At 45.9% G+C, this 21,044-nt stretch overlaps 1 protein-coding gene across 2 annotated transcripts in view; it reads right to left on the minus strand.

Moving 5' to 3' along the window:
- Positions 1-21,044, minus strand: part of E2F8 (E2F transcription factor 8) — a 60,585-nt gene that overhangs the window by 30,474 nt on the left and 9,067 nt on the right. Inside the window, exons 1-3 of one of the 2 annotated variants that reach the window (XM_068261209.1) lie at positions 8,108-8,365; positions 5,104-5,174; positions 4,799-5,020 (exon numbers count right to left, since the gene is read on the minus strand). In XM_068261209.1, the coding sequence (XP_068117310.1) occupies positions 4,799-5,020; positions 5,104-5,118 (237 nt within the window). In that variant the 5' untranslated portion in view covers positions 5,119-5,174; positions 8,108-8,365. Of the gene's footprint in view, positions 1-4,798; positions 5,021-5,103; positions 5,175-8,107; positions 8,366-21,044 lie in introns of those variants that run through there. The other variant, XM_068261210.1, reaches the window with a different exon arrangement.

Genomic DNA, 21,044 nt, shown 5'->3' on the forward strand with positions numbered 1-21,044 from the left:
AAAACACACCCTGTATGTTTGAGATTTTATCCTGTCTGATTCCCCCTCATCGGTGACTAATCACAAGCTGTAATTTGATCCCTCGGCTGTGTCAACTGACATCCACAGAAGAGAGCTTATTTGTAAATACAGAATGTTAACAATATGTCTGCTCCCATAAAAGCAGGAAGTAGACACTACAGATTTATAGCAGGATTTGTATCAGCTGTAACAAAATGTTTTTTTTAAAGGTTATTATTCTGTTGCTTATCTTTTAGAGCTGAGATGAAGTTCTGAGTTCAGGTCCGCTTTAATAAGCCAACCAAAAGCAACGCATATATAGCATGATGAACTATGAGCCTGGTTCCACTCCTATCATTGTCTTCTGTGAGTCTTTTATGACTGCACTAATGTGGGAGTGCAGTTGCTCAGTGGTTAGCCGTGCTGCATTATAACAACCAAAACTTCGCTCTATATCCTCCCCCCTCCTATGTCTAGCCAAGTTGAATGTGGCCAATAAGGAGGTGTCGCAATAAATCATTTATATACTGACAATCAGACCAGCATACACATCTCTCAAATCAAATTAGGGCCTGTACAAATAGAAAAAATCGCTAAGCGCAATGCAATTAAAAAAATTGCATGCTTGTGTTTTTTTTGCATTTTTCAATGCCTTTTTCTTGTGATGGTCTAAAATTCCTTCAAAAGTAAGTCACAAAAATATTTTTTTGGGGTATGCGATTTTTCAAACGCAGCACTCAAAAAGCGCTGCAGTCACTTTGATTGTGATTTTCTAAAAATTGCATCATACCATACAGTTCATGACTTTATAAATTCTTTTTAAAAAGGCGTAGGAATTGAAAAAAAGAAAAAAAAAAAAAAAAGTATGTGAAAGAATGCAGCCAGTGTGTACAGGCCAACGCAAGCGATTGCATTTTCCATGCTCTTTTAATGCAATTTGCACTAAACATTTACATCAGGTGACTTGGCAGCCTATCAATCATCCGATTTGATTATTATAATCATATTAAAATTGGTGTGGCCAAAACCATGCTTGACCGAGGATGCGACCAATTTCAGGCCCACACTGGTCGCTTGTATCGATCGGACATGCTGCAAGTTGAGCGATGAAACCATTTGGTGCTGCCAGAGTGTATGTAGGTTACCAATAGGTAATGTATACCGCACGGGGCTCATTTTACATCGGGGGACAATGCAGTGGGCGGCAGATGCAACGTCACAAAACAGATTACCGAGAGGCTTCATGCTGAAATCAGCCTGTGGTGTATTGGCAGCCAACAGATCTTTCTCTCCGATAAGTCCGCTGTATGGGGTCCTTCACTTGCTCGCCTGTAATTCATTAGGGCCCTTTTCCACTAGCAATCGCAAATCACAAATGCCAGCGATTGCGATTTTTCATTAATTTTGTTATGCGATTTTTCGTTTGCATTGCATTATCCCTTTTAAAATCACTCCAGATGGATTTACAAATCGAATCACTATAGTGGAAAATACTTGGATTTTGCGATTCAGCTGTGCAGTGGAAAAAAGCCCTAGCACGCACGTGCACACACACACACACACACACACACACACACACACACACACACACACACACACGTGCACACACACACACACACGTGCACACACACACGTGCACACACACACACACACGTGCACACACACACACGCACACACACACACACACACACACACACACACACACACACACACACACGTGCACACACACACACACACACACACACACGTGCACACACACACACACACACACGTGCACACACACACACACGTGCACACACACACACACGTGCACACACACACACACGTGCACACACACACACACGTGCACACACACACACACACACACACAAAAACACACACATACACACACACACACACGTGCACACACACACACACAAAAACACACACGTGCACACACACACACACGTGCACACACACACACACGTGCACACACACACACGCACGCACACACACACACGTGCACACACACACACGTACACACACACACACACACGTACACACACACACACACACACGTACACACGTACACACACACGTACACACACACACACTTGCACACACACACACACACACTTTTCTGAAGTTTTCTGAAGCCATTCAGCCACCCTCGCCTGTGTATACTTTTCACAGGGAGTGGGGCAGATGGCTGAACAGGTAAGTAATTAACCCTGAGTTAGCCTGTCTTTTATACTGGAGGTACAATGAAAGTTTATTTGTTAAAGATGTCTAGGAATTTGCCAACAATGACATTTGCAGCAAATTACAGGTCAGCACTGTGGCGTCCCGAGTTCAACCCAACAAGGTCAGACTTCCCTAGGATGAAAGAGGCAGAGTTTGCTAACAAGTCCTACCCAGAATCCCGAGCCCCATAACACAGGGAGGACAGGATTGTCACCAAACAGGAACTTTCCCCAAGGTACATATGGAGCCATCTCAGTTAATGAGCACAGGTGTTGCTAAAGGACTTGATGCAAGCAGGGGACAGGGTGACAAAGTCAGGCAGGTGGCCACAGCAGGGGGGCTTTTGTGAGGTTTGCAGTGTGACTAGAGCTGCTGTAACTACAATTCAGCTTACATGACCATTACAAGACTAAACTGGCCAAACAATAGTTACTCAACATGGCAAACAATGCATAACTCACTGATTAGAAATCGATCAGGGATCAAGATTGCTTAACCACCTTCTACTAGTCCATTTCCATCAAATGTCCGCACAGTTCTGTTTGGAGAGAAGTGGAATCCATCCAACCAATAGCTGTGTTGTGACAATTTCCCGCAAAAAAAAAAAAAAAAAAGGTACAGAGCACCCCGGAAGTGAGAAGAATATAGAGGCTGCCATAGTTATTTCCTTTTAAACAATACCAGTAACCTGGCAGCCCTGCTGATCCCTTTGGCTGCAGTATCACACACCTGAAACAAGCATGCAGCTAATCCAATCAGACTGCAGTCAGAGCAACTGATCTGCATATGCTTGTTCAAGGTCTATGGCGAAAAGTATTAGAGGCAGAGGATCAGCAAAAAAGCCAGGCAACTGGTATTGTTGAAGAAATAAAATATGGCAGCCTTCATATCCCCCTCACATCAGGTGTCACATTGCTTGGCAATCACCACACCACTTACTGGACCATAATCAAACTGACGGAGACCTCAACATTTGTTTGATACCTTTATCAAATCGAATATGTAAATCGAGTGCATGGGTTTTGTAATGTATTGCTTTACGTACAATAGGTAGGATTGCTCTTAGATGGAGAGCAGGGGAGTAAAATATAATATGGCACTCCGAAGACGGGAAAAAGAAAAAACAACAACAAAAAACCTGTCACTAAAGGTTGATGCTGGGTACACGCGGTAAGATTTTCAGTGCGATTTTGTGACCCGATTGTTTTTCTGCGCGATTCTACTCTATTCTCTTCATTCATTTTTCTTATCTTTTTCCATCCACCGCTATGAGAAATCGAGCGCAGAAGCGATTGGGAGCAAGATCGGATTTTATCAATCGGATCCATCTATCGCACAGAAAATCGTACCGTGTGTATTAGGCATAACACTGTACAGAGATAACTGCTGCCAGAAGACACCAGAGCTAAATAATGCTGGGAATACACGATTCAACTTCCCATCCAATAGACAGGAATCGGGCAATTAATTCCAACATGTCCGATTCTGTTTCTGATCGAGAAAGGGATCGAATTAGCAAAGTCCTCATCGGAAAATCAATCCCTTTATAGATCAGGAGCAGTTTGGACATGTACACACGGTACAACTTTCTGTCTGATTACCCATTGATCAGACCGGAAATTACATCATATATTCCCAGTAGGCCTGAACGATTTTAGGAAAAGATTGAATTGCGCGATTTCTGTCAGAACGATGGATCAGCACACCGATGGAGAGTATGAGTTCCCGCAGGACACGCTAGCCCGTGCATAGGTGCCGCAGGACACGCTAGCCCGTGCATAGGTGCCGCAGGACACGCTAGCCCGTGCATAGGTGCCGCAGGACACGCTAGCCCGTGCATAGGTGCTGCAGGACACGCTAGCCCGTGCATAGGTGCCGCAGGACACGCTAGCCCGTGCATAGGTGCCGCAGGACACGCTAGCCCGTGCATAGGTGCCGCAGGACACGCTAGCCCGTGCATAGGTGCCGCAGGACACGCTAGCCCGTGCATAGGTGCCGCAGGACACGCTAGCCCGTGCATAGGTGCCGCAGGACACGCTAGCCCGTGCATAGGTGCCGCAGGACACGCTAGCCCGTGCATAGGTGCCGCAGTACACGCTAGCCCGTGCATAGGTGCCGCAGTACACGCTAGCCCGTGCACAGGTGCCGCAGTACACGCAAGCCAGTGCATAGGTGCCGCAGTACACGCAAGCCAGTGCATAGGTGCCGCAGTACACGCAAGCCAGTGTATAGGTGCCGCAGTACATGTAAGCCATCCAAATCCACCATTGGCGGTCCGACACTTTGATCGGGGGGCCAATCGCAGTGCTAGACTAGATTGGGTGGTGGTTCAGGGTGGGCCGTAAGGGATCAAGTGTCATTTAATCTGAAAGGGGGCTGATGCCATGTTGGATTATATCTGACAACTGCACTTCCAACAGCAGCCATTTTGCTGCCTTTCAGACCATGTCCAACATCGGGAGCGGGGGAGAAAAATCCACTGTCAAACCAAGTTCAATAGTCAGTGGATTCCCATAAAAATGAAGTTCCTTACATAATGCATTGCTTCAGGATAAAGCGAACACGCTGTGCATACCTCCTGCATCTCCCGCTCTCGGTTCCGGATATCTGGACTGGCCGCGCTGATCAGCATCTTCAGATTAGCTGTCGGGGTCCAGGGGTCACTGTTGTGGCCATCCTCTGGTTTCGTTGGCGTCTTTAGGTTGGTAGTGTTAGAATGCAGCTCAGATAATACCGCCCCCGCGTGTTTCGAGGGAGTGCGAGTGAGTCTCTTGCTCAAGTGAAATATGTCATTTTCCTACAATAAAACAGCAGAAGATTAATCAGTCAAGCCTGTTGCTGTACTGCAAGTAAGAGGAAGATACCGAGAGCGTTACCAACCTTATCTTCCTCCATATTAGAATGTGGTTGTTGAATTCCCCTCCAATGTGGTATAGATCCTCACATGTGACCTAAAATGCACAATAAAATCAGCATTTAGTATGCAGAGAGTGAAAGGTTTAACTGATGCTCTATGGAATGGAGGAGGAACTTTAGGCACAATATTGAAGCCTAAACCACTTAGCATCCTTTACATCCCCATACACATGTCCCTCAAGGTTGCTTAAAAAGGACCTGTGCACTTTGTACATTAAGAAATATTAAAATGAACCTCCCAATAAGGGAGGTTGGTAATAGATTGTGCCATGGGAAAGTGGGGTGGGTGATGGGCATTACTTAACTGGGGGGGCTGCTTCTCTAGCCTGCTGTCCGTATAGTTTGCCATCTTCCCCAGAAGAGACCGCAGCTGACATTTTGAAGATCAGGCGGTGGTGTCCCGCGCCTCCAAACAATGCGATGCATGCTGGGAGATGTGGCCCGTCTATGCAAGTACATCTCCCGGTCGGGAGACATACTCACAACAGCAGACTACATCTCCCAGCATGGGATGCAGCGGCCAAGAGCACATGACACGCCGGGAGCTTGAAGCAGCAAACACTCCCTGGAGAAGATTGGGCGCTAGCGAAGCTGCCCCCCATAAGTAATGGCATTCCCACCAACCTCCCCCCCCTCCCCCACCACCACAAGATTAATTTTATATTTTTTTTAATGTACAGGTGCTCGGTCCCTTTAATAATTCACCAACCTGGATCTTTCAGTGACAATCAGTGACGGAGTTCATTGTTCCCCGCCTTACCCTGTTCATAAAAGCCTCTCTGATCCCTTTCCATTTTCATAGACAGAAAGCATCACTCGACTGTTGCCTAGCAACATCTCTCTACATCATTGGAGCCCAGCAGTGTCACCCTAAGGATCGGGTTTGATCCCAGCAGGCTACACAAATGGAGGAGAAATTGTGTGTGTATTAAGTTAGTGTTTCTCAACATTAAGTCTTATACAGTGAAATCCCTTTATAGTAAACTCCAAGGGACCAGGAAAAGTAGTTTACGATATCAGAAGCTTACTATAACAAGATGCTACTGTACACACACTAGATGGTTTTCAGCCAAGCACCCTCTTCCTCCAAAGCCCCCTTTCAGATAAACGGCATGTCAGATCTTTAGTGACATTCGACAGCCCCTGACCACATTGGCCTCAGACTCACCCAGCACATTGAAAGCTGCTTCGTTGTATGTTGTCCCTCCTCTACACTCCATAGCAACAAACACATCACTAGCTTAGAGGCTTACAATGCATCAGTACACAACTCTTCCCCAAACTGCTACCAGAGAGGTTGTGTCTCAATCCCTGCATACAATAGTTCTTGTGAATGGATAGGAGTAAGGCCTGGTTCACATTAGCGTTCCCTGTCCGGATTCGCCTGATCGGATCCGGACCGTAAACTGTACAAACGGAACGTACGTTCCGCATAGCAATGCAAAGTCTATGCGGATGTTCACATGCGTACGCTCCGTACAGAACGGAGCCGGATCGGATCCGGACTCTTTTCCAACATGCGCTATTTTTCGGGTCCTGATCATCTGGCTCACGCAGCCGGACCGGAGCCTGACTGCACCATCCGGAAGTAGAAGCCAATGGGGAACGGAAAGCACAGAACACACTGGATACAAACACCTGACGCTCTACCCCACTTCCTAAGCGTATTCTAGCGGCCATTTCGGATGGGGACACATGGGCCAAGCATTCCTGGAGTGGAGCAGCAGTGACTAACGTGCTGGAGCTGTTTGGCAGTATGACGGAGGTGGAGCTGGGGCCTAAACAGCGGAGGAACCTGATTCTACAGGTGCACCTTCTGCTGACCCCAACAATTTTAATAGTAATTTTGCTATTTTTACCACACGGATCCGGATGGCAGCCTGATGCAAACGAGCCGGATCCGGATCGGAACCGTACGGTTCCGATCCTGATCCGTTTGCATGTTAAAACACAAGTGTGAAAGGGCCTTATGCAGGCTGCACACAATACAGTCATCCAATAAAATGCTTATTGCAATCAAACTGATCATAACTACAGATGGTCAATGAAATGCTAATAATTACAGCTTGCATTTACTGATCATGCAAATTGGACCAAACATTCTGTCAATTACGATTGGTTAATCTCAAAATGCACACATTTTGCGTGAAAACTGAATACAACCTGGAACTATTTGCGTCACGGTGGCATAGTGATGAGTGTTCTTGCCTTACAGAGCTGGGTCCCGGGTTCAAATCCCAGCCAGAGCACTATCTGCAAGGAGTTTTCATGTTCTGCCTGTGCAGATTTCCTCCCAGACCCCCAAAACATATTGATAAGTTAATTGGCTCCCCCCTAAATCGGCCCTAGAGTACACCACATACACTACGTGATACGATACATACATAGACATATGACTATGGTAGGGCCTAGATTGTGAGCTCCTCTGAGGGACAGTTAGGTAAGATGTTGGCGCTATATAAATACTAAATAATATCTCAGCCACTGACTGGCTGTAATCATAAAGGGGCCCATCTATGATCCAATTTGATGAGCAATTCATGGCCAAATCAGATCAATGCAATCAATTGGAATCGATCGTTCGGACCCACCAACGGAGGGGAAAATGATAAGCAATCCGACCAGACTACAAATCTTTTGAAGTTTGGATTGACAGAACAACTATTGATACCTGATCTAACTGATTGATCAATCGTACAGGAGATTGAATTATTAATAGGCACCTTTACTTATAGCCATCGCTCCTTTCATTGGTTATCTCCAGATATAAAAAAAAAAACAAAAAAAAAACAGTTGGGAAGTATCACAAACATTCCATGTTACATTCATAGTCACACACATAACTGATCATAACTGTAAAGATGACAATTGTAAAAGGGCCAATATGAACTGCTAGTAAAAATGTATGCACATATAAATATATACAACACAGACACACAAACCATACAATGGAAACACAAGTACACACCCAGTAATGGAATAGTGGAAGATGATCCCCTTTGCTGCTTTGCAGCACAGCAGTGTATATACAGATGATCATGGGATACACACAGAGACCAGACATGGTCACACAGACACGATCAGCTGACCAAACCTGCCTGACCAGCGACACCCTACCCCCTCCAGGAATCATCAGCCCCGCCCATCCACCAATCAGCGCACCCGCACTAGGCGGGGCGTTTCGCCAACTTCAAAATGTGGCGCCACAAACTGAGCGGGAAGGTCGGGGATGCCTTTACCGCGCGCGCCACGTGCAGCCCCGCCCACTGGCATCAGCTGGGCGGGGATCGGGCGGATCAGCTGCGCGGCGCCTGCTGGGAGACTAGTCCCGTCTGCAGAGGGGGTCTTTGGAGGGGCGTGACGTGTGTGCTGCCACTTGCCATACATACGTTCCAATGATTTTTATAGATTAGCATTGAATAAGTACGTGTAAGAGGTGTGAATACGGAAAGGCATGCATTTATTTAACGCTGACACAAGAGCTTACAATCAAATTTGTTAACTGGATTGAGCAAACAGAATGTTCCACCATGCAATTTTCTGTCAGATAAATGGATGGAATAGATTATTCCAACACGTCCAATCAGGTTTCCGATCACTTTTGTACCAAATCGATTGGAAACACGATTGGACTAGTTGTGCCCAATACACGGTACGATTTTATGTGCGATAGATGGATCTGATTGACAAAATCCGTCATGTCCGATATTTCTCCAGATCGTTTCTGTGCTCAATTTCTCATAGAAGTTAATTGAAAAAGATAAAAACAAATGAAGATGAGAGAATCGAGTGGAAAAAACAATCGGGACGAAAAATCATACCATGTGTACCCAGCATTAGAATGTATCGATTTGACCCATTATACTGATGGGAAATTGCATGGTGTATATCAGACGTAAAGGTGGCCATTAAGAATCTGTAACGTCAAAACGTCCCCTGGGGGGGTACTCACCTCGGGTGGGGGAAGCCTCAGGATCCTAATGAGGCTTCCCACGCCGTCCTCCGTCCCTCAGGGGTCTCGCTGCGGCCCTCCGTACAAGATGACGTCATTATTTACCTTCCCGGCTCCTGCGCAGGCGCTCTGACGGCTGTCGGCTCCGAAGTAGGCGCAAGTCTCCGGCGCCTGCGCAGTAGAGCGGACCCGACTGAGATCTGGTATTTCCATCTACTTCGGGCCCGAAAGCAGCCACAGCGCAACCGCTGGAGCCTGCAAAGGTAAATATTGAATTGGACAGTCGGGTCTGTCACCGGCTGTTCGGAGGGCTGCAGCGAGACCCCCGTGGGACAGAGGACGGCGTGGGAAGCCTCATTAGGATCCCGAGGCTTCCCCCACCCGAGGTAAGTACCCCCAGGGGATGTTTTTGAGGTTACAGAGTCTCTTTAAGGGTACAATCCCACGGCCAATTGATCGGGGGGGGGGGGGGGGGGGCAAATCCAGGATTTTCAAGGGGGGGGGGCAGGGGCAAATCCAGGATTTTCAAGGGGGGGGGGGGGGGTTCCTGAAAGCGGCGTGTGAGCGTGGCCAAAACATGATGTGGGTGGAGCCAAAATACTAGCAGTTTCTAGGCCAAATTGCACAAATGGCGAAAAATGCCCCACCGTGGAGACAGGTATAGATGCCCGCAGTATAGGTAGCCAGCTACAGGTCCCCCCCCCCCCCCCCAGTATAGGTAGCTCATATAGTTGCCCCCAGTACAGGTTAGATAGGTATATGTCTGCAGTATAGGTTAGATAGGTATATTATTATTATTTAGTATTTATATAGCGCCAACATACTACGCAGCGCTGTACAATGTATGCATATACACATATACACACGTGTGTGTGTGCGTGTGTGTGTTGCCCAGCCTGCACAGGTTTACTGGGAGATATCCGGATAGCAACTATCCAGATGTCTCCCGGATTGGATTTGAGCAGCCCTAAAAGGAAAAACATGACAGCCTCCATATACCTCTCACTTCAGTTAAGGCTATTTTTCTGCAGACATCAAGTTAGGGTGGTTGGATAGTGTAATGGTTAAAGAGACTCTGAAGTGTCTAAAAAAAAAAAAAAAAAAAAAAGTCTTTTTATGTCATAAATCTGTTTAATACTTTATCCCTAGCTAAACCGCCTCATCCCCACCGATGTAAACTATCTAAATCTCCCCCCCCCCCCCCCCCCCCCAACTCCCCCCTCCCCTGCAAAATCCACAACTTTCTTGGTCGTGGATTTTGCTGCCCTAAGCGCTTCCGTGTGAGGCAGGGCTATGAGCTGCAGCTCCGCCTCACACGCGTCTGTCAGCGGCGGATCTCCGCCTCTCCCCCGCCCCTCTCAGCGAAGGAAGACTGAGAGGGGCGGGGGAGAGGCGGCGATCCGCCACTAACAAACGCGTGTGAGGAAGGGCTGCAGCTCATATCTGGAGTTTGGGGGGGGGGGGGGGGGGTTTAGATAGTTTACATCAGCGGGGATGCAGCAGTTTAGTTATAGGGATAAAGTATTACACAGATTTACGACATGAAAAGACTTTTTTTTTTTTTTTTTTTTTTTTTTAGAGACATCAGAGGCTCTTTAGAGTCTGAAGCGAGAATAAATCTCGCTTCAGACCTCATAGATAGCAGGGGCACGTGTGCCCCTGCTAAACCGCCGCTATCCCGCGGCTTAACGGGGGTCCCTGATCCCCCAAATCCCCTCCGTAATGCGGGGGAGCGCTTCCTGGTTGGGGCAGGGCTAACTGCCGCAGCCCTGCCCCACGCGCGTCTGTCAGCACGTGTCTCCACCTCTCCCCCGCCCCTCTCCGTCTTCCTTCACTGAGAGGGGCGGGGGAGAGGCGGCGATGCGCCGCTGACAGACGCGACTGGAGGCAGGGCTGCAGCAGTTAGCCCTGCCTCCAGGAGTGACCAAGTCTGCGAGCAAGTGTCGCAGTGGGGGGGTTTGGGGGTCAAGGGACCCCCGTTTAGCGGCGCTATTGTGGCGGTTTAGCAGGGGCACACGTGCCCCTGCTAACTATGAGCTCTGAAGCGAGATTTATTCTCGCTTCAGAGTCTCTTTAAGGGCTCTGCCTCTGACACAAATCTCGGCTCTGCCTGTTCAGTAAGCCAGCACCTATTCAGTAGGAGACCTTGGGCAAGTCTCCCTAACACTGCTACTGCCTATAGAGCGCATCGTAGTGGCTGCAGCTTGGGCGCTTTGAGTCAGTCAGGTGACTGTTCTGTGTCCAGTATGTTTTTGGGATGTATACATTCACCAACAACAACAAAAAATCCCTGATTAACAAAATTATCAAGCTGCTGAGCGATATGATTCTTTCACAAATAAACTGATGCCCAGGCATTTGGTGTCAATGGTGGGGCCACCATCTAATTACTGGTCATAGCACCCCACCTGCCGTCAGCTGGATAGTGTACTGGCCTGTGATGGGGGATTTGAGCCTTTGATCACAGTTTTAATCCCGACTCAAGCCAGCCCCCTAATCATCCTGGTCACCCATGAAGTGACTGCAGCCCTGAAGCACATTGAGTCCGCCAGGAGAAAAGCACAATATAAATATTGTGTCTGGTCTTTCGTGATATTATGGCAAGCGTGGCGCCAGTCTGGACAGAGTAGTGAGGTGCACTTGGCTTTCCCTAATGTGTCCTAATTGTGGAGCAGCCAGGAACGATTGGGTAGTGGTGACATGAGCTCATATGCTGTAGCTGTAACCCAGCTGGGTTAATGAGTGTGACATCAGTTCAACAGAGGGGAACCGGAGGACACTGAGGGGCCTCAAACACTACGGGGGCTGGAAGAAGCCCCAGGTAAGTAAAATATCAATTTTTTTTTCCACATCGTTTTTTTATTCTATGCATTTATTAGGGCTCTTTCACATTAGAGCCCTTTTCCTTTGCGTTTACCATGGTAAAATGAAAGTCCATAGACTTTCATTTTACCTTTCACACACGAAGCTGCGTTTCCGTGCACCCGGGAGCGTTGAACCGCCGGGAGACGGCATTTTCCCATCAGGTGTGGAGTCGGTATAAAAATCCACGGACTGCGACTCCTAATTTGCATATTAGAATTGTGTTGATTGAAAGTATGTAACATGAAATGCGTCTCTTAACTGCCAACGCTTAGGAATTAAAAAAACAAACAAAAAACGGAATTGAGAGGGATATGGAGGCTGCTATATTTATTCCGTTTTAAACAATACCAGTTACCTGGCTAGCCGGCTGATCTTCTGTCTCTAATACTTTTAGTCATAGACTAAAACTAGTCCTTGGTAAGACTACTTGTAGAAGACCAGAACAAAGAACATCTATCAGGCCCTAGGCAATGTAACTGTGGGTACATGTAAGAGTGATGTGCAGGTACTCTGCAGGGGAATGAGGAGATTCTTCCTCTATTACACATTCTTCATGTACAATCTGAACCAGGTTTATGGGTGATAGACACTGTAATCAAGAGACAGATTCGGGCACCATCCGTCATTCAGCTCATTCAGCCCATGGGTGGAACGCAGCGTGACCAAGCGTCCTGGTGGACGCGAAACGGCCGTCGCCGCCCCTTCTACAACCCAAAGCACCCACCTCCATCTTACCCCGCACGGTTTCGCCATGAGGATCAGGTGATATTCATTCTGACTCTTTGTATTGCACAAACTGTCCACAAATAAATGAGCTGAATGACGGATGGTGCCCGAATCTGTCTCTTGATTACAGTGAGTACATATATTGCTTCCTTCCTACCATTATCTACGAGGCACACGTCAGTGGCTGTATGTGTTTGAAAGTGCAAGTGACCTACTGTGCGGGTTTTTTTTGACCCAATGCAACTCGACCCACGGAATCCTCCTGGTTGTAAGGAGTGCCACACCCACTTTTCTTGAACTCAAGTTTATGGGTGATAGACAACACCTCTGTGTTCAATGTGCACAACATTATCAGTGGATTCCCTGCAGCTTTGTGGGGAGTGCATATGTAGAGTACTACTGTGTAACAAAGTAAACCTGAGACAGATAAAATTAAACTTTTAGGCCTCTTTCACACCAAGACGTTGCGGTTTAGGGGTGGTGTTGAAGTTGGACTTCAGATTGAGCCACGTTATGCAGCTCTTGGTGCACTGTTTTTGTTCTATCTATACTGATAGAACAGCCACTCCAGGATAATGATGGGAAGTCCGGATCTTTTCAAGGATTCGTATTATTCGAATCGGATCATTGAAAAGATCCGGATCTTTGAACCAAATCATTTGAATCATTTTACTAGGGAAGCAGACTGGGGGTGAAATGACTAGCAGGACGACTTTCCCTGCACTGTACATTCTGTATGTACTTGTTTCTTGCAGACAGACATCAACTGTGAACCGAATCATTCATTGTGATGATCCGGATGATTTGACTCACAAAAAAGATCCGGATCAAATGCACGATTCATTCATGATCCTGAAAACACTACAGTTCCACCAGGAGTCACCACAGTGCAGTGAATATTAAGTAGCCATGTGGCTAGTCACTGAGCATGTGCAAGCAGTCTAACGCAGCTAAAGCCCAGTATAAACGCACAGCATGCTGCACTTTCATTCAACGTGTAGCGTTACACTGTAACGCAACGTGGGTACTCTGAACAGCACATTGATTTTTCATTACTGTGCGGTGGGGGTGCGTTACTGGCTGCTGTAACGTGGGACTTTAACGTCCCACTGTGAAAGCAGCCTTATACATACATACATGGGGCTTCCTCCAGCCCCCTTCAGGCTAATCAGACCCTCGCTGTCGTCCTCCACCACCTGGATCTCCCGTTATGGGTCCAGGTACTTGAGCCAGTCTGGCGTAGTGTGCATGCACACACTCCGCCGCTGGGAGCGTACTACACTTGCACAGCACTATTGCACAGTTGCAGAATGTTCCTGGTTGTGGGAGAGGTACGCGGCCGGACTGCGCTGACTGGCTGAATTACCAGGACTCATAGCAGAAGATCCGGGTGGCGGAGGAGGACAGCGACTGGATTAGCCTGAAGGGGGCTGAAGGAAGCCCCAGGTATGCATAAAACTTTTCATCTGTCTCGGGTACCCTTTAATTCGTACTCAGCAAACCAAATTTTAACAACATATCAAATTATTTGATTTCATCAGCAAAGGGAGTGCATACATTTGCATAAATCAGCATCAGTGCAGAATTATTTCCATCTCTATTAGTGACACAGCTACACATCAGGCTTTATACTTACAGCATAGATATGATTTAGTATATACAGTGGGATGCGAAATTTTGGGCAACATTGTTAATCGTCATGATTTTCCTGTATAAATCATTGGTTGTTACAATAAAAAAATGTCAGTTAAATATGTCATATAGGAGACACACAGTGATATTTGAAAAGTGAAATGAAGTTTATTGCATTTACAGAAAGTGTGCAATAATTGTTTAAATAAAATTAGGCAGGTGCATACATTTGGACACTCGACATTTTATTGATTCCAAAACCTTTAGAACTAATTATTGGAACTCAAATTGGCTTGGTAAGCTCAGCGGCCCCTGAACTACATATGTAATTGAATCCAATTGTAAAAAAAAAAGTAATTAAGGGGGTCAATTGTAAGTTTCCCTCCTCTTTTACATTTCTCTGAAGAGTAGAAACATGGGGGTCTCAAAACAACTCTCAAATGACCTGAAGACAAAGATTGTTCACCATCATGGTTTAGGGGAAGGATACACAAAGCTGTCTCAGAGATTTCAGCTGTCTGTTTCCACAGTTAGGAACATTATTGGAGGAAATGGAAGACCACAGGCTCAGTTCAAGTTATGGCTTGAAGTGGCAGACCAAGAAAAATCTCAGTTAAACAGAAGCGACAAATGGTAAGAACAGTCAGAGTCAACCCACAGACCAGCACCAAAGAACTACAACATCATTTTGCAGCAGATGGAATCACTGTGCATCGTTCAACCATTCAGCACACTTTACACAAGGAGATGTTGTATGCAGAGGAAGCCTTTTCTCCTCTCACAGCACAAACTGAGCCGCTTGAGGTATGCTAAAGCACATTTGGACAAGCCAGCGCAATTTTGGAATAAGGTTCTGTGGACTGCTGAAACTAAAATTGAGTTATTTGGGCATAACAAGGGGGTTATGCATGTAGGAAAAACAACAACACAGCATTTCAAGAAAAACACCTGCTACCTACAGTAAAATATGGTGGCGGTTCCATCATGCTGTGGGGCTGTGTGGCAAGTACAGGGACTGGTAATCTTGTCAAAGTTGTGGGACGCATGGATTCCACTTCATATCAGCAGATTCTGGAGACCAATGTCCAGGAATCAGTGACAAAGCGGAAGCTGCGCCAGGGCTGGATCTTTCAACAAGACAACAACCCTAAACACTGCTCAGAATCCACTAAGGCATTCATGCAGAGGAACAAGGACAACATTCTGGAATGGCCATCTCAGTCCCCAGACCTGAATAGAATTAAAAATCTGTGGTGTGAGTTAAAGAGAGCTGTCCATGCTCGGAAGCCATCAAACCTAAATGACCAGAGATGTTTTGTAAAGAGGAATGGCCCAAAATACCTTCAACCAGAATCCAGACTCTCATTGGAACCTTCAGGAAGCATTTAGAGGCTGTCATTTCTGCAAAAGGAGGATCTACTAAATATTGATTTCATTTATTTTTTGTGCTGCCCAAATTTATGCACCTGCCTAATTTTGTTTAAACAATTATTGCACACTTTCTGTAAATCCAATAAACTTCATTTCACTTCTCAAATATCACTGTGTGTGTCTCCTATATGATATATTTAACTGACATTTTTTATCGTAACAACCAACGATTTATACTGCAAAATCATGACGATTAATAAGGTTGCCCAAACTTTCGCATCCCACTGTATATAATAAATAAATAAAAAATAAAAAAATAAAAATACATGAGCAGACAGCTGTGGGCTACTGAGAACTTATGGAATGGTGCAACAGGGAATTTATTTTTTCTTTTTGCAAAAGCATATTTTGAAAAAAACTTTTTCTTTTCTTGAGCCATTTCGGAGAAACTGTGCGGAAGGCTGTGAGAAATCCAACATGCACTCTTTTCCAGCGCACAATTCAACCTCTCCCATTGCATGGAACACAAACTACTGTAAGTGAAAGCACCATTTGATTACACCCCCCCCAACTCTTGACCTCTTACAACCTTATCTTGGTGGAATACAATAGTTCAGCGGACTGAGAATGTGATCAGCATGACTGCTCCCCCCCTTCTCAAGAGAGGTCAGAACAGGTGGTCACACACGAGGCCTATTTGCAGTAAATTCGCCCAGGTGACCTTCAACTGTGAGACATTCCTTCACATCACCCCTTCCCAGCCTCTGCTTTGCAAAAAACTACAGCAGTGAGTTGTTTGATTCGAGGAAATTTGGGATTCATCTTATCGCTGGTCATAAGCATAGCGCCGCCCCCTGCTCAGTGACATACTCCCTGCTGGGCAGGAATTACATCACTGGGATACCCATCGGTTTCGGTCCGCAGCACTCAGTCGTTTACACTACATGCATCACCCATAGACTTCCATTACTCTAAGCACCGTGGGTTAAAGGGAACCTAAACCCTAAAACAAAAAAAAAAAAAAAAAAAAAGAAGAAATAAAATAGAATGAGTTTCACTTACCTGGGGCTTCTACCAGCCCCCTGCAGCCATCTTGTCCCTCGACGTCCCTCCCGGATCCTCTGGTCCCCCGCCACCAGCTAGTTTCTCCTCTCACTTGTATGAACAAAGAAGAGGAAATGATTGGCACTGCAATAGCGTTTAATCTTCAACAGTGAGGCACAGGCCAAATGCAGTGAATATATGACATTCGTGCAGCATAATAAATGAACATACCGGTGCTCAGAGGTGTGATAGTGGCGGTGGGTGCTGGGCACTAACCGCCTGACTGTCATTTCTCGCTGTATCGCGCTTCTACGGAGGCTCCGTAGAAGCATGATATATCGTGAAACGGACGGCACCCACCGCCACTATCACACCTCTGAGAACCCGTATGTTCATTTATGCTGCACGAATGTCATGTATTCACTGCATTTGGACTGTGTCTCACTGTTAAAGATGAAACGCTATTGCAGTGCCAATCATTTCCTCTTTGTGCGTACAAATACTTGTTGACACCCGCTGACTATTGTATACTGGTTTAAAGTGATGTGAGAGTTTACTGTATTTACCTGGCTTATCAGATGTATTCTGCAATATAACATGGTTTATAAGTTGCCTAACCTAATGTAATTACTTAAAGGAATACTATTGAACTTTAACACATTTCTGTCAGTAGCATACATCAAAATTGCATTAACAGCTAGTGCAAACACAGCATATCTTTTTGCTGTGCAATGTTTCTTTTTCTTTTAATTTGCCTTTTAAACGGACCCCCTGACAAGCTGACGGCGTCGGCTAATGGGGCAGCTCATTATGACAGAGGGGATTCCTTTTTACAGTGCGGTAGTGTATTATACTATTGTCACGTTTCCCCATGCTATTTATTACTATTACTATGTTTCCCCGACACTATTTAGCATGCCAGGCATCTGTCATGTAGCCTGCTATGAGGAGCGAGAGACAAACGCTCTCGCTCCTATTCTGCCCAGCCAATCCCCGCAGAAGGAGACTTCCGTGTGTCGGGCTCGGGCTGCCGCCGCATTAGTTGTTTTGTCATCGCTACGCAACGGCAACCATATGAGCTGGAGGAGGGCGCATCATTGCTCCTTCCCTTCGGCTCCTGCTTCCGATGCGCAGCGATGACAAAACAACTAATGCGGCGGCAGCCCGAGCCCGACACACGGAAGTCTCCTTCTGCGGGGATTGGCTGGGCAGAATAGGAGCGAGAGCGTTTGTCTCTCGCTCCTCATAGCAGGCTACATGACAGATGCCTGGCATGCTAAATAGTGTCGGGGAAACATAGTAATAGTAATAAATAGCATGGGGAAACGTGACAATAGTATAATACACTACTGCACTGTAAAAAGGAATCCCCTCTGTCATAATGAGCTGCCCCATTAGCTGACGCCGTCAGCTTGTCAGGGGGTCCGTTTAAGAGGCAAATTAAAAGAAAAAGAAACATTGCACAGCAAAAAGATATGCTGTGTTTGCACTAGCTGTTAATGCAATTTTGATGTATGCTACTGACAGAAATGTGTTAAAGTTCGATTGTATTCCTTTAAGTCTGTTAATTGTGGAATTGCTGGATGATGTTGCCTACTTTGTTGAAAAATAAAGATTCTAAAAAAAGAAAAATAGGTCAATGCAATGCAGGAATTACCTGCAAGTGTAAAAGGACCCTGAAGGTGGGGAGGACTGAAGGAGGTGAATTCACTGCCTGTCAGCTGCTCCCGGTGCTTGCTAGCACGCTGGCCTTGTTGCATTTTTCAGTGATGCGTATGCTCACCGCCCCATTCGGGAAGACATCCGAAAGTTCCAAGTGTGTGCAGACCATAAGGTTTTGCCTATTGCGGGTGCTCAGACAAGTCCTTGGTATACAACACTACCAGGATTTCATCCAGAATAGTTCAAACACACAATATTCACACAAAAAGGGCTGGTGCACACCAAGAGCGCTTTTAAAGCGCTTGGCTAATATATTTGTATGGGGTGGATCACACCAGAGTGATGTGATTTTTTTTTTCCCTAAAGCAGGTCCTGCAGCATTTTGGAGGCGATTGAGCCTCAATGCCAAGTATAGGAAAAGTGGAGATTCGCGCGACAAAAACGCTAAAACAGTGATTTTCCAAGCGTTTGAAAAAAAGCAAAAAAAAAAGCTGTTCACTTCCAGTTCAAACTGTAAAAAAAAAAAATTGCTACACCAAAAAAATCGCTAGGCATACCTAGAAAATCTCACTAGGCACATGCCTGAAATCACTCCGTAAAATCATTTAAAAAAAAAAAAAACGCAAAAAAAAACAAACAAAAAAAAAACAACAAAAAGCAACACATACTCTAGAATCCAGATAAACAAAAGGAGTCAGGCCTCTTTCACATGACATAACGTGTGCAGCCACACATGCGTTACGGCCGGAGGCGTGACTTCGGGAAGCTGCGGTGCGACGCTGATAAGCAGCGGTAGTTCTAATTCACCCAACGGGAAACCGCCGCGGTTGGACGATTAAAATCTCCCAGATGCATTATAAACGTACCGCTCTGGAACGCTTTGTCTAATGTAAAAGTTTAACATGAAAGTCAAATAGGCTTTTACATTACCTTTCTAAACACATCCTAGGAGCGATCCATCAAAAACGCACGGATCAGCTCCTAGTGTGAAAGCGCCTTTAGTACTGAAACAAAAAATAAAGAAATAAAAACATAATATTCAGGAGAATTCTCACAAAGTATAGCCAGTGGCGTAACTACAGTTCATGGGGTCCTGCAGTGAAACTTTGATGGGGCTCCCCCAAATGTTCCCACCCCTTCTACCTCCCTTTACAGTCTGGGGGCCGATCTCACAAGGGTCAGAAAACAAGTGTGGCAATCAGGATCTTCACACCCATGGCAGTTTCCAGGCTAAATTTCACCCAGGGCGAGGGTGTAAAAATCGCCGCCCCCCCCCCCCCCCCCATGGAGCCAGGTATAGCTGCCCGCAGTATAGGTTAGCTACGTAGGTAGGTTCCTCCAGTATGGGTTAGATAGGTAGGTGCCCGCAGTTTAGCTCAGTTAGGTAGGTGCCCGCAGTTTAGCTCAGTTAGGTAGGTGCCCGCAGTTTAGCTCAGTTAGGTAGGTCCCCGCAGTTGTGTGGCAGGCTGGGGGAGCGGACATAATAGTTACAACTCACCTTCCGCTGAACCCGCGCTGCTTCAATGTCCTTCCTTTCCCGGCATCTGTCTCAGTAACAGCGCTCCCTGTGATGACACGCAAGACGTCATCACAGGGGGCGCTGTTACCAGGCGACGGCCGCCGTGAGAGGAAAGACATTGAAGCTGCGGTGGAACGGCTGGAGAAGGTGAGTTGTAACTATTATGTCTGTTCCCCCGAACCCGGCGCCCCCCTCCTGCCGCAAAATAAAGCGATGACACGTGTCACACGCCCATAGAAACGGGACTGTTCACACCCATAACAAGTTTAGCCACAAAAACACTTGATCTGCAGTATAGTCTCCTGTATTGGAGGAAGGGAAGGTTAGTAGTTGGGGGGCCCCCCACAGCTCCCCAACATGCAATATATTAAGCAATAAAAATTAATCAAACGATGATGTAAAATGAACTCAACATAAGAGTGCTTCAATGAAGCACATTTTGACTGAGTTGGGTACAGTACAGAATGTACGCTGAGTTTGAAAAAAATAAAAAGATTCACTGCAGATTTGATCACAGTGATCAAATTTGCAGGGAATCGACTGGAACAATAATTGTGTATGGCCTGCGTAACACCTTCATCTTAGGACATATGTATGCACAGGATTCCGCTTATAGTCCTACAGTATGTATATACATTGTATAGACTGCAATCTAAAGGTGCCCACTAATGATACAATCTTGATTATTCAATCTAATTTCCAAATGATTTTGAATAGAAGTGATCGGAAAATCGATCCGAAAAACGATTGGACATTAGATCGGACCTGTCAGAAATGATCTATTCAACCAGTCTGTCTGATGGGAAATTGCATGGTGTGTACCAGGCTTTACCAAATGCATGTAGTAGCTGGGTGAACTGAGCAAAATATACTTTGAATGGGTACATTAGTGTCTCATATTATATAAAAGTGGTAAGTTTGTACAATCCAGATTGTGTCCTGAGTGGGCACATTAACAATTGACAAAAGTTCATCAATATTTTTATTTAAACAGTAAAAAAAAAAATTCATGCTACATTTGTACATTGTATACACTGAATGGTGTGCTTTTATGTACAACATACACAGTTCTGTATACATACTATACACCCTCTTGAATAGGACTATATTTAGACACTCTCACCACAGGATCTT

The sequence above is a fragment of the Hyperolius riggenbachi genome, chromosome 11, assembly GCF_040937935.1.
Source record: "Hyperolius riggenbachi isolate aHypRig1 chromosome 11, aHypRig1.pri, whole genome shotgun sequence".
In the NCBI taxonomy this organism is placed as follows: domain Eukaryota; kingdom Metazoa; phylum Chordata; class Amphibia; order Anura; family Hyperoliidae; genus Hyperolius; species Hyperolius riggenbachi.